The following is a 14,256-nucleotide window of genomic DNA, read 5'->3' as shown; positions in this document are numbered from 1 at the left end:
GCAGCTTCATCCCTCGGCCCAAAGATCGCGCACCTGCGGAAAAAGCTCAGGGCGTCGTGTACCGGATCGAGCCGACTGCCCCGCTTCCTACACTGGGGAAACCAAGAACTTCCACGAAAGAATGCAGCAGCACAAGAATAACCTCCGTCAATTGAACCGAGAACGGAGCGCAGTTGCAGAACACTGCGAGCGGTTTGACCAGTATCCGTCCCGACGACGCGGTGATTCTGGCAAATGAAAGGAACCCTCGCCGGCAGCTCCTCCTCGAATCCTGGCACATTCAGCAGGCAACAGGAAACACCAATCTTCTACAGGGACATTGCCCTCCCATCTCCTGCCACCGATCGTTGGAACATAGCGAAAATCAGTATCAGTAGTTAGATACGTGCTTCCTTTGCTTGCATCATGAACACGGATTCTCCACCTTTGAAAAAGCGAAAAATACGTCAATGCACGTTCCGGAAAGAGTGGAGATCTCAACCAGAGTACGAGAGCTGGCTCCTGCCCACTGTGTGCTGCTTTTGTTTGTGCATTGGGTTTATTTGGCTCACTGAAAGCAATGTTGCATTAAATGTCACTGCATGCCGAAGAATTGACATAGCGTCTATTGTTCAACATTATTTTAATCTCCTGTTAACCCCCCCCCCCCCCCCCCGTTGAAGGGCCGGTTTTTTTTTTTTTTTGGGTAAAAGGTGGCAACCCTAGCAAAAATTTTTTCCTAACCGCCTGACGGATTGGATTTTCTCCACCTATTATCGCATTATTAGTTTACATGCTTGCAACTTTTCCATATAGACGAGTCAAATAGGTGGTAGTTTGGTTCAACAGTTCTGAAAAACAGTTAACAATGTGGCTGCGGGAGCCCTGTCAATGTTGGTACTTCAATAAGACTTCCTATTGGGCAAGTTTGTTACAGTTCTCCTGCCTCTCTTCCTTTTTGTTTTTTTGATAGTCCTTAAAATTCCTTATGTCGATGTGCTGTACTGTTCCTATTTTTATCCAGCAACCTCACTTAAGTGAATTTTATTTATGTGGAGTCCAGTGTATGTTTTAGCTATATTAATTGCATAGGAAGGCGTAGCATTTTGAAACTTGTGCATGAATTGGGCAAAGGTTCATTGCAGTGCCCCCCCCCTCCCCATTATGTCAATGTGTGGGGCTGACTTTGCATCCCTCCTGTGCGCACGCCTATGCGAGTGAGTCAGGATGAGAACTTTGGCGAGTCTGAGTCTGAGTGAACTCTAAAGGCAAAATGCATTTCGTGAGTGAGTCTGGTTGAGCTCCACATTTTTTTGTCGACCTATGGTCCTATCTACACAACTTCAGCATTACTAACAGCCTTATGTCAGCTCACATTTATGCTCTCGTCTACTCACATTCAAAACACTAGCGTTCATACGCCATCTCAGTATTTATTGATCAAAGGCCCGAGTGACGGAGAAGGACTGGTGAGTGGGGTTGACCTCCCTCTAGCAAAATCTTTAACGGAAAGTGCTTGATGAAAATATCTCGTGCGAGTCATCTCTTTCAATTAAAATGTCCTTGCTGGATTGTGACCATTGATAACTCGTATTTGTAGGTACGAGATGAAAATGCGCCAAGTAGAGCACCAATCATGTCAGATGTTGGTGTTAAAGTTCATTGACGCCATGGTCGAAAAAGTTCATTATACGATAATGGACTCTTGAATCGATTCATTCAGGCTCACTCGGATCAACCTGAGAGTCCGAGTTTGAGCGAGTCAAAGTGAGTCCGGTTGAGAAAAATTTCAATAAATCAGAGTCCAAGTGAGTCCGGGTAAGGAAAATTTTAGCGAGTCTGAGTCAGAGTGAGCCCTAAGGGCAAAATACATTTTGAGTGAGTCTGAGTGAGCTCCACATTTTTTGCCGACCTATGGTGGCAACAAAATCCCAAATCAAGTTCTAGCACTAGGCAATCAGAGCAACGTGCTGAATATGAAACTGTGCTGTGCAGATAGCCAGATACGTGTGCCTCTCTAATGCTACTGATTGACACCAGACTCACCAGCTTATGGCCTCGGATATATGGTGACAAATAACTGAAGCCACGGCCAGCTAACTTCACCACTGCCAGAATAATGCTGCTGTGCTTCTTGTCTCTTTACAGCTGCACTCACGATTTGAAAGGCACATTCACAAACACTACTTGTAATATAACATGTGCCCACGTTTGTTTTTTTGCCTCAGCCTCAGCCAGGAGCAGTGAAACTTTCTTTTGAAATCGCAGATAAATGTGCTTTATTGTATTGAAGTTAAAAATGCATGGTGTTCAGTAAGTAAATATCTAATTATTCTGCCACTGCAATCAGTTGGCTTCAATTCTTACATAAAAATAATCAAATATTAAGCCCAAAATGCATGCCCAGTTTGTTTTCTTGTTGTATTCGCTTCAAGCAAGGAAAAATACTCTTGACATTCCTGGAACGCGGCACGTCGAACGATCGTCAAACATGGTAGTGTCTCCAGCAAAGTGATCCTCTGCAGCAATACGCAGCACAATGAAGTTAAATGATCGTTAGTTATCCACTTAGGAAACGTGCACAAATGTGCACAATGAGTTTCAAACCATTTGAAGACACACGCAGGGCATGACATGCCTCCGAAGTTGATGTGTACAATTGTACACACTGCCGCTGAAGGGGATAATAGTCTCCTATATCTCTTCAAAGTAACTTCAGCCATTCGTCAAAGGCACTCCGGACATCTTGACATTTCATAATTTGCTGTGCTTGCCACAGATTTAAGTGCTCTTGGAGCTTCGGTGTGCTGAGATGTGTCCCTAGAGGGTTCGAGACTCATTCACATTGTGCAAAGGAAAATACAGTAGAATCTCGATGATACGAATCCCGCGGGGTCACGAAAAATATTCGTATTAGCCGAAATTCGTATCACCGAAACACATGTAAAACTAGCTATATTAACAGTCAGAGGCAAACTCATTTTTAGGAACACATAAAAAAAACATTTATTTCTTGCAGAAAAAATCTCTAATGTCTTTCTGCTTCTTTTTTTTTCGCGAAGTCACTCAGCAGACTTCTTTGAAATCCGTAAAAACGCGTGCACGTGTCGTCGCTGATTTCATCAGCGGCCACAGCACGCCTCAGGACGTCGAGCGCGTGCAGCGTTTCAGCCGCCGGTGGTGGTCCTTCACCATCGCCCTCGTCTATGTTGTCGCCATCATCGCTGGAATCGGCAACCTCGCATGTGGCCTCCTCAACAATATCCTCCACCGTGCGCGCACCACAAGTGGCGAGGTTGTCATCCGCCGTGCAGAAGTCTTCAGCTGTACACCCAGCATCAAGCAGTTCCCAACCCTCAATTGGCTCTTCCTGCTCTGAGGGCACCTCTTCGGAACTCCTGAAGAAGCCGCATTTCGCAAAGCAGTTTGCTATGGTAGTCGGCGTTACTCGATCCCAAGCCATAGCGATAAAATGGATGGCGTCCAGGAGGCTTATTCGCAGGTCGCCTTCGTGTTTTCTGTCAATATTGGCAAGTAGGCGGCGCACAAGAAGGCCCTTGAAATGATGCTTGAGGTTTTTTATTATTCCAGCGTCAAGCGGTTGCAGGTGCGTCGTCGTGTTCGCGGGCAAAAAGATCAGTTTGACGTTTTGGAGCGTTACTTGCCTCGGGTGGGCGGCGCACTGGTCAAGAATCAAAACAATCTTCCGATTCTTGCAGGCCATCCTTCTGTCAAGGAGCGACAGAAATTCTTCGAACAGGGCCGCCGTCATCCACGCCTTTTTGTTTGCGCGATAGACGCACGGCAAATGGCTCTCGCGCTTGAAACACCGAGGCTTTTGGGATTTGCCAATTACCGTCAGCTTAAGTTTCTCCGACCCGTCGGCGTTACAGCACAAAAGCACCGTTATTCGCTCTTTGCTTTTCTTGCCTCCTTGGCACGCTTCGCCTTTTAAGCAAAGGCTCTTCTCAGGCTGAAGGTTAAAAAACAGGCCAGCCTCGTCTGCGTTAAAAACATCACGAGGCTCATACCCAGAGATGAGTGACTGCAGCTTCGCGAGCCAGTCGCTAACAACGGTCTCGTCAGCCTTCTTCGCTTCCCCACAGACGCTTTTGTAAACGAGACCGTGTCTCGTCTTGAAACGGTGCAGCCACCCACCTGAGGCCTGAAATCCGTCGATGCGCAGAGCAAGTGCGATCTCGTCGGCTTTCTCACGCAACACTTTGCCATCGATGTTCACACCAGCTGCAGTAACCTCCTTAAACCAGGTCAGAAGAGCTTCTTCAAGCTTCACGTGTTGGGCTGTCTTCGCTTGCCTCGCGTTGACGTTAAATGAAAGCACATTCTTCATTATTGAGTCCCGCTGTCCAACAATTGTGCTTAATGTCGACGTTGCGAGGCCTAGCTCCTTAGCCAACTCCGTGCGTTTTCTTTTGGGATCCTCATCGACCTTTCGAAGAATGTCCAGTTTCTCCTTAAAGGAGAGGGCTTTCCGCTTGCGAGACATAGCTTGCTGCCACTCGGCAAAAAAGGCACTATCACAACAAAGCAAGAACGCGGGCTCGAGCACAGCAACCACAACCACTCTGTCCGACGGCACGCATAGAAGAAAGAAGCTCCCGCGGGCCGTGCCTCTCCCTCTCCGGCGTCTCCGCCTGCCGGCCTGCCTCCGCACCAAGAAAAAAAAAAAAAACGTGGCCAGCGCCATCTGTAATCTTCAAGAGAAAGCAAAAGGCACACTCCGGCCTCCGATACACGCAGATCTTGGAGGCTGTCGCGCGCTGCTCGCCGGCGGCGCTGGCAACGTGCCAAACCGGCGGCGCCGCACGCATTCCAGCGCCGTAAGTGCACGCTGCTATCTTCCGCGGCCGTCGGTGGGGCCAACGTTGCGTTGGGTGGGGCGGCGTTTATTCGTATCAAACGACGCGGGTCAAAAATCAGTTCGTAACAACCGTACTCAAGCACGTTGTAAATTAATGGGCCTTGGCCGGGACCACAGAAAAATTCGTATCATCCCGAAATTCGTATTAGCCGTGATCGTATCATCGAGATTCTACTGTATTAGTGTGGATATCTTGTCATAAGGAAATCGTAGCTCAATAGCATTTTTTTGTGTACACCCACCCATTTTCCAAAATGCGGCAACTATGTGGCCTTGAGGCTGTACCAATGTGTATAGGCCTTAGAACCTCATGGTTATGATATGGGTGCTTTACGAGCACTCCACCACTGAAGTGCCTTGCTTGTAGCAAGATAGTAGCTTTTATGTGAAGCACTTATTTCGCATGGTTTTAATAGGTCACTATAAAGGTGTCATCACAAAATATGAAACTTTCGTTTTGTCACACACACACACACATATATATATTATATTATATTATATTATATTATATTATATTATATTATATTATATCATATTATATTGTATTATATTATATTATATTAATCCTTACAGTCCTGCACTCTCTCATAGCCAGCTGATTATTCAGAGCACAAAAATCGTTGTAGGCCTGGTCACAGCAAGCATATTCAAACTTGCGAATTCTGTCGTAGTTCACGTTAACACCGAAATGCTGTTGCACATTCTCATTCATCAGAGACGAGTTCTGCAAGAATCTTTTACGTCTCTTCAGAATTGTTTTACTACCGAGTCTGGTGGTGGCACGGTCATCTTAATTTTCACGCTCCTCACTGCATCTTCTAATCTAATCTGGGCTAAATACAAATTTGTTGATATTGTGCATATATCGCTGTATCTTCTAGTTTTTATTTATTTATATATGAAAAAACATGGGAAGGTAGGCTATGTTAGAGCCGGCTATGCCATCAGCATGGTCGTAGCATTGAAATTATGAAAAACAAGAAACTGGGACGAATAAAATAAGAAAAGAGAAAAGTAATCAGAAGCACTATGTTCATATGTAATATGCGGCATATAAAGAATGAACAGAGTCTAAGGGCAGAGTCCAATACATACAGAATGGTCACACAGTTTACGGTGGATAGAGCCTGTACAGATAGTTGTCTATGCACTTACATATAACATGACTATGAGATATGTTCATTAATAACAGTCCCTGCATTTTTTAGTCTTTCTGATTTTGGTTATTCCACTAGCTTTTAAAAGTGTCCTATTCATATGTCCTATTGGAATGTTTTGAAAATGACCTATTGGTATGATACATTTGAAATTCTGCCTTGTTGTTTGTAGTGATTTCACACTTAGTATTTTTAGGAAGGAGGTTCCATTAGTACATTTTAGGTAAACTTATCTTATTATTAAGTGCATCCACATGTAATGCTGGTAGTATGTTACTGTACTGCAGGTGCATTGCACATATTCTTCATAGCAACGCACCACTGTTGCATGAACATTTAAAAGTGGAATTTCTATTGTGCAGAAAGGCCAGGACGTAGGTTTTGTTATATAAACTTCCATGACCATTTATTATACAAGCATAATGCACAAATTATTTAGCCATTGGTACTACCCTATAGCAGCTGGTACCATTGTAACAAGTGCTTATAATTTGTGTGCAAGACTTTCTAGTGTTCTGAAATGGTATTCCTGAGAGTGAAATTGCATTTAGAATGTTATCTTCTTTGGATTCCACATGCTATCTCTAGAGCCAGGTTCAGACAAGAATATGAAGTTCCTGCAATCTTCAAGAAGTTCCACAAGCATGGCCTGAAGCCTTGGAGTAACATCACGGATGAACAGCTGGGGCAACTACAGGATACACTGTAAGCATTGGTGCGGGTAAAGAAAGCTACACAATTGTTCCTGTAATGCAGAACCATAATTGGGTATTTACCATAGCACATTTTTAGTCTAAAGGTATGCACTGTATTTTCATGTTGTGGCTTGTTGGTGTTGCATTTTGATAAATTGGCACTTGCTCACACGCACGCGCACACACGTACACACACAGACACCCACCCACCCACACACACATATATATGTGTGTGTGTGTGTGTGTGTGTGTGTGTGTGTGTGTGTGTGTGTGTGTGTGTGTGTGTGTGTATATATATATATAGAAGGTCTTCCTGGATTCGGTAGAATTATAGATGCTGAAGTGAAGTGGACGAACGAACGAAAAACGATGCTTTATTGCCAACGTTGCGGCCGGGGACCGGCCTTCGTCAGGGCACACATGCATATGACTGTAATGCGTATGTCTTAAATAAGGACATGGCAGGGGGCGCCCCCATTGTGCATATTCACTGAAAACAAATTTTTACACAGAGGCATTCACTGTTAACAGACAGATATTCAGACATGCGCAGTATTTTGTATGGTGATAGCATAAATAGCGAAGTAGCAGTACATATTGAAAATGTGACAAAGCAAACCCAAACATAAAATAGCGATAGTATGTAGGGTGGTTGAAATATCACCACACTTGTGACACAATGAAAAAATAAAAAAATTAAAATAAAATCTATACAATGTTGATAAGTCACATTTGTTTGCAACGAAATGTACACGAGCAAAATACCAGCATCGACGTCACATTATGATAGCAAGTTTACATGCGCATTCTGGTCACCTGAATGATTGGGCGGATGTCACCGAAGATTCGATCACGGCAGCAAACAACCGTGCACGCGCACTACGATGATGAATTTATCTCTTTTACTGGCAAAAATGTTAACCTGCCCGGATTCTCGTTGATCCCAGATGCTATGGCATTAAACTTATGAATCAAAAAAGATTCGCGAACCTCCCTTTCGTAGTGCGATTTAAACCCGGATTCGAGTATTGTGGCGGTTAGGTTGTCAAAAGAGTGGCCTGGCGTAGCGACGTGCTTGGACAGGGGAAGGCTAGGCAGGCCCAAGACATGCGACTTATGATTATTAAAGCGCAATCGGAAAGGGGTCTCCGTTTGGCCAATGTATTGAAGGTTACACGTTGAGCATTCTAGCAAGTAAATTACATTGCTCGTGTCGCAGTCGAAATTGCCTTTTATTCTTAAAGTAAAGTTTGATGCAGCGCTCTTAACTATTTGCGATGTCCTCATTTGGGGGCACACCTTGCAACGTGTCTTGTTACACGGATGACATCCCACATGGACAGGCGTTGTTACTTTAGATGATGTTAGTATGTCCCGTAGGTTTCTCGATCGTCGATAGACTGCTCGTGGAGGCTCCGGAAAGACGTCTTTGAGACGATTACTCTGCATTAGTATGTTATAGTGCTGTTTAAGAATGACGTTAACATTTGGAATCGCCGCGGAATGTGTCAAAACTAAATTGGTGTGTTTTCGTTGCACAGTTTGTTCACCCGGTTTTAGAAGGGCCCTGCGGTCTATCGCATCGGCACGCATGATCGCGTCATTCACTATCTGAGGCGGATATTTTTGTTCAGTTAGGGCATCGCGAAGCCTATCGCAGTTTTTAGCAAAGTCCGCATTTTCAGAGCACAGCCTCTTGAGGCGAAGTGCTTGACTGTAGGGTATACTAGTCTTACAATGTTTAACATAGCTGCTTTTAAAATGAAGATATCGGTGAACGTCGGTTGGTTTCCTGTATACCTTCGTAGCTATTTTTTCACCACATAGCGACACTGTGACATCCAGAAAACATATGGATTTCATCGAGTACGACTGCGAGACTGCGCATGTCTGAATATCTGTCTGTTAACAGTGAATGCCTCTGTGTAAAAATTTGTTAGCAGTGAATATGCACAATGGGGGCGCCCCCTGCCATGTCCTTATTTAAGACGTACGCATTACAGTCATATGCATGTGTGCCCTGACGAAGGCCGGTCCCCGGCCGCAACGTTGGCAATAAAGCATCGTTTTTCGTTCGTTCGTCCACTTCACTTCAGCATCTATACATATATATATATATGTATATACACACAGGGTGTCCCACATAACTTGTGCCAAGACTTTGAAAACGAAAGGCACTTCAGAGGCAAATTGAACCAAACGTATACTACTCGCACTAGCCTATAGATACTCAGGCTATTTTTTATTTTCCCCTAAACTAATTAGTTAATTATTCTTAATTACCTAACTTTTTAATTATTGGCTGAAAACCCAAAATATGAACACTGAGCTGTAAAGCACTTTTAGAAACCATGGACTGAATTGTTTCCTGTACGATACGACTCGCAGTGTTTTTTCCACGTTGTAAAGAAAGCCCGCGAAATTTGAAAAGAGGCCACGTGACGGGCCGCGAGTGCACTGCTATAGTGCTGCTCTCAAACGTGCAACTGGTGAACGAGGTCGCCCGCGGCTGCTACGGGGAAGCGACAGGGTGCCGTGGCCGATGTTTGGGCGTCCATCTTTCGTTGGATGACGGTGCAAATGCACGCTGCTGGCCGAGCGCTGCCGAGATAGGCGTCCGAGACGGATAAATAAAACAAAAAAATAGCTTTATTGTCTCTTCTGAACTTGAGATGCGTAAAAGGAGGCGACGACGTGAAGCTAGTCACGGGTGGCGTTGGCAGGCCAACGGCATGAGGAGACTTTTTTTTGTTTTCAGTGATCGGTGCTCGTAAAATTGAGCCGCGATTACAGAACATGTTCAAAGAGGTCGCCATCTGCTGCAATACAACTCTGGCATCTCTTTATCAGATTGTCCGTGACGTTCTTGACCATGCTTTCGGGAATGGAGTTGCAAACTTGTCTTATTTTACAGCGAAAGCTGTTATGAGATCATTTCACCGGCCGTTTTTGGCGCCGTAGTTGTCCGCCGCCACTGCCGCCGGTGTCCGTAACCAGTATCGCTCGAAATAAGAAAAATAAAACTAAATAAGAAAAAAATTCCAGGATGGAACGAGGTTCGAACCTGGGTCCCTCTGCGTGGGAGCCCAGTATTCAACCTCTGAGCCATGCCGGTGCTTGAAACTGCTTTGCAAAAAGGTCCTATAGGGAACCCAAGCTCAAGTTTGCGGCGCGACGACAGCGCCGCGCCAGCCGCGCTGCGGCTCTGTCGGAAAGCTCTGAACCTTCGTGCGGCCGACTCAGCGCCTTCCACGGTAGCGGTAGCGCACGTGCGCACGCGTTCTTCTCTCGGTGCGGCTAACTGGGGGGCCGTCAGCTGGGTACGTTGAACCGAGAGGCTTGCTGTGTGAAGCTGCGCATTTCCGCGATGGCAGAAGCAACCTCGCGGAAGCGCAAGCGTGGTCCGAAGTATTGCGGTTTAGTGGCCAGCTACAACAGTGCAGACAACACCAAGGCACACAATTCACGGGTTAAACTGTATCGGTTCCCGGGCGTGTCGCACGAGAAATATAGGTGGCAAGCGTGTATAGCTGACAGCGCTGTGTCGCCTTCTATTTTGGCTGTCTGAGTTCATCGCTTTCGTTCGTTCCGACTACCTGAATCGGTAAGTAATGCGGCGCATGCACGCAGCGACTACAGTAATGATTACTCGCTGTCTTCTCGCATTGTTAAAAGTCCAGTTACGGTTGTAGGTGAAGCAACTTTGTGTTTTGATTCCCCGTGCTCGTGAGACCTACCCGTCGTTGTTGAACGTTCACATTCGCGTTATACCGTTAGCGTTGCACGGTTGGTTGAATTCAACTGAACTCGGCACATTGTCAGAAGTTCGGCGCCTGCATTTCACGCGTCGGGAAGGCTGCTTTATCACGCCGGAACGGACGTCTGTGCATTTTCACCAAGCTTTGACATCGTTCTGCAGGTTTGCTTTGTTTTTGTCACTTTATTAGGGTGATATATATTTAAGCCGCTAAATATAACTGGCACTTGATACATGCTTTGCAATTGCAACCTTGAAGTAACCACCTTCTGACTTTGTGCGATTTTCTAGCCGCGTTCACGCAACAGGTTTTATACGCCTGTCAAGTCGATATCATAAAAAGAGACTGCAAGCATGACGCGAGAACTGAAAAAACGAGGCAAGCAGTTCATCTTGCTTCACAGTGGTTAAAGCTCAGCTAGCTGCCTCGCGTCTTAATCGGCGGGTGATTCTCCAGCGGCACAGAGGACTTGACTCTAACCTTCTCAGGAAGCAGTGCCATGGCCGTATAATATTTTTTTCACATGCCGCAAACGTTTGTTCACGAAAGTACACGGCTGCTACTGTAAGCATGCCATATCAAAACAACAATCGTATGATTCGTAGTCCACGCCGCAGAACATCGATAGCGTGTACGGCTTCATTTCGGAGTGCATGTGGACCATTATTCATCTTTAACATGACAGAATGAGACTTACCTCGAGGTATACGTCCTACACGGTGTAATCGCGATTGGGAAACGCATTTCGCTTTGAGTCGGGCGTCGTTGTCGTCGATCGTCTGCTCTTCACCATTAACGTGATTGACGAGCCTTTCTCATTTTATCAAGTTCGCTTTTCGGAAGTGCCAGTCAAGCTTGAAAATCCTTCTGAAGCTGCACTGCAAGCGGTACATTGCGACGCGCCGCAAGTGCACCGCGAGAGCTCTGCACGTGCACAGAAGCGAGCGGCAACGCGGTGGAGAGAAGGGAAAACGCGCGCTGCTCACACCCCAGTTTCTTTTTTTCTGCCAGAGATGGCGCTGCCTGTCAAGAGCAGCAGCGCCGCTAAGCGTTGCTTGGGAAGCCCATACAGGCTTCATGTCGGGAAGGAACCACATTAGCATATGCAATATAGCATGGTAGAAGAGTAAAATAAGCACCAAGCGTCGCACAACGCGAATTCTGTAAGCAGGCGTCACACAATGCGAATTGCGCAACGAGTAGGTTGTGAAATGCTTCCAAGCCATTACAAAGGGCCCTGCCATAATCCTTCGTCGTCATGAGGCACAGCATCAACAAAGTGTGCATAATGCCTTACATGTGTTTAGCAGGTACCACGGCTCTCCGTAAAATGACGAAAAATGGCACAGTGCCTACTGCCCTACTTCTCAAAAATTACAATTATTCAGAGCGTAGTGGGTTCCTCGCAAGTGCACTTGTATTGGTTGCCAAGGAAGCCCATAAGCGATGATCCATTTCCTTGTGGTCTCAGTAAAGTTCTTCCCCCCCCCCGTCTCTCTCCCACGTCAATGTATGTTATACAGCATGACGGGAGAGGGAAATAGCGAGCGGGCGTCACCCAATGCAAATTACATAACTGGCGGGCCGTTTAAAGGGGTGGTGCCATCAAATTTGGAGGCTATAACAAGCCTCTTGCGGGTTTCCTCTGTATGCAGGGACATTCCGCACGAAGGGTCGGACACTGCAAACATTTAGAACATATTTTAATTCACTTCCAAAGTGTACCTAAATGCCCATTCTCCCGATCGAAACCCATCGCTAGCGCGCCAACACTGACGTAGATCTGTGGGATGGTCAACGAAAGTTGTAGTGACGTCACACCAAGTCTGCTGCAGTAATGTGAGTGACCTCCGGATCTCCGCCACTTCCGCAATGTATGTACCGGCTGTAGTGAACTAGAATATATTCTAATTCACTATGGTACCGGCAAAGCATCAATTGCTACATCACTCGCCGAGTTTCGATCGCTTCCTGGCTAAGTGCGTCACAGCCTTGTGTGGTCACGTGACCACGCCTCCTACACTTCTACGTCACTGCCCAACCTCGGTGCCCAGAAACCGAAACCGAAAGTTGTCCACATCAAAAGGCGATATTACATTATTTAGCGAGAATACATGAATCTTGGTGCGTGCATCATGCTTCCTAGAGCTATAGGAAACGCTTACAGCAAAGAATGCACAAGCCACAAATTTAGTGGCACCACCCCTTTAAAGCTTCCAACCCATTACAAAGGGCTGAGCCATAATTCTTCATCGTCATCAGTCGTCGCGTCAACAAAGTGCACATAATGCCTTACAGACGTGTAGCTGGTGCTTCGCTTCTCCGCAGAATGACGAATAATGGCTTAGTAGGTGCTTCCCAACGTCACAAAAATTGTGATTTATGGCGTAGTGGGTACCTTTCTAGTGTACTTGTATTGTAGCCCCAAGAGAGCTTACAACGCCGCTCTTCCAGCTTTCGCTGTGACTGTGCTGCGGTTTCAGCGCAGGCCTGAAATTTTTTTTTTCTTTTAGATTACCTGATGTTGTGGTTGGTGCCTGGTATAGCTGACTCTTGACGTACCCCCAAAGAAAAAAATCAAGGGGGTTTAAATCTGGAGACCTTGCTGCCCAAGCAATGGGCCCGTGCCGCCCTATCCACTGCTGCGGGAAAACTTTATCCAGCCAATTGCACGCTTTGCTGTTTCCGTGCGCAGGAGCTCCATCATGCTGATACCAGATATCTTTAATCCTAGCCAGTGGAACTTCGCACAGAAAATTTTCAAGTGGTCCATCCAAGATATCCGTGACATATTGTTCGCCTGTAAGTGTGCTGTCGAAGAAGACAGGTCCGATTATAGTACCACGATAAATGCCACACCACACATTGAACGACCATTGATATTGTCACGTGGTCGTGACGTCGACGAAGACAGCAGTCGGCGTTTGCAGGATGAAACTGTTTATTTGGCCGAACTTGTGGCCGGAAAATGAGAACTAGCACTACAGCAATACACGCTGTACAATGATAGCGGCGAACAGGGAGTCGTCCGTCGATCAACTGACAAGCGGTGAAGCGCGTCGGCATTTATGCATGTGCCGCAGAATATTCCAGCGTTATCGCTGGTTGTCGCGCAGTCTCTAGAATAAGCTCGAGCGTTCGCGTCTTGCGCGCAATCTTAACAAAATGATCTACAATAATCGAGAAGCTTCTCGAACAATGAGACGCGGGTTGCGCTGAGCGTCGCTGACAGTCTTTGTGGGCAAAAACCGAATACAGCGAAAGTGATAATAAGAAACGCACGCGGCAATGCCTCCCTCTGAAAAAGCATCGTCCCGATGCTTACAACAGAACATGAGTACAAGCAATAACAAAGAAAACTAATAAAGCAAGCAAACATTAGAGTCCTTAGGTGCGTTAACGAGCATAGTACGGTTTAAGGCGCACCACATGCACGACCTCGGGTCGAGCTCGGCGCCTCTGAGAGTTCGTGATGCCGTCGGGCACAACCTCGTAGTCGAGTGCGCCGAGACGTCGAAGTACCCTGTACGGTCCGAAGTATCGTCGAAGAAGCTTCTCGCTCAGTCCGCGTCGTCGTATTGGCGTCCAGACCCAGACACTGTCGCCGGGCTGGTACTCCACGAAGCGTCGTCGAAGATTGTAGCGACGGCTGTCGGTGTGCTGCTGGGTCTTGATGCGCAGGCGGGCTAGCTTCTTCGGCACGTTGTAAGTAAGCGGCGGCGTCGAGATTTTCTTCGTCGGTGACGTTCGGTAGCATGGCGTCGAGCGTCGTCGCCGGGATCCTT

General features: G+C 46.4%; 1 protein-coding gene across 1 annotated transcript in view; it reads left to right on the top strand.

Moving 5' to 3' along the window:
* The window catches only part of LOC119395908 (putative helicase MOV-10), an 80,164-nt gene that overhangs the window by 17,649 nt on the left and 48,259 nt on the right, over positions 1 to 14,256 (top strand). The window contains exon 5 of the mRNA XM_037662928.2: positions 6,607 to 6,723. Within this exon, the coding sequence (XP_037518856.1) occupies positions 6,607 to 6,723 (117 nt within the window). The remainder of the gene's footprint in view (positions 1 to 6,606; positions 6,724 to 14,256) is intronic.

This window comes from Rhipicephalus sanguineus, chromosome 1 (genome assembly GCF_013339695.2).
Source record: "Rhipicephalus sanguineus isolate Rsan-2018 chromosome 1, BIME_Rsan_1.4, whole genome shotgun sequence".
NCBI lineage: Eukaryota > Metazoa > Arthropoda > Arachnida > Ixodida > Ixodidae > Rhipicephalus > Rhipicephalus sanguineus.
The sequence above is the reverse complement of the archived record's forward strand: the minus strand, read 5'-3'. Positions and strand labels throughout refer to the sequence as shown.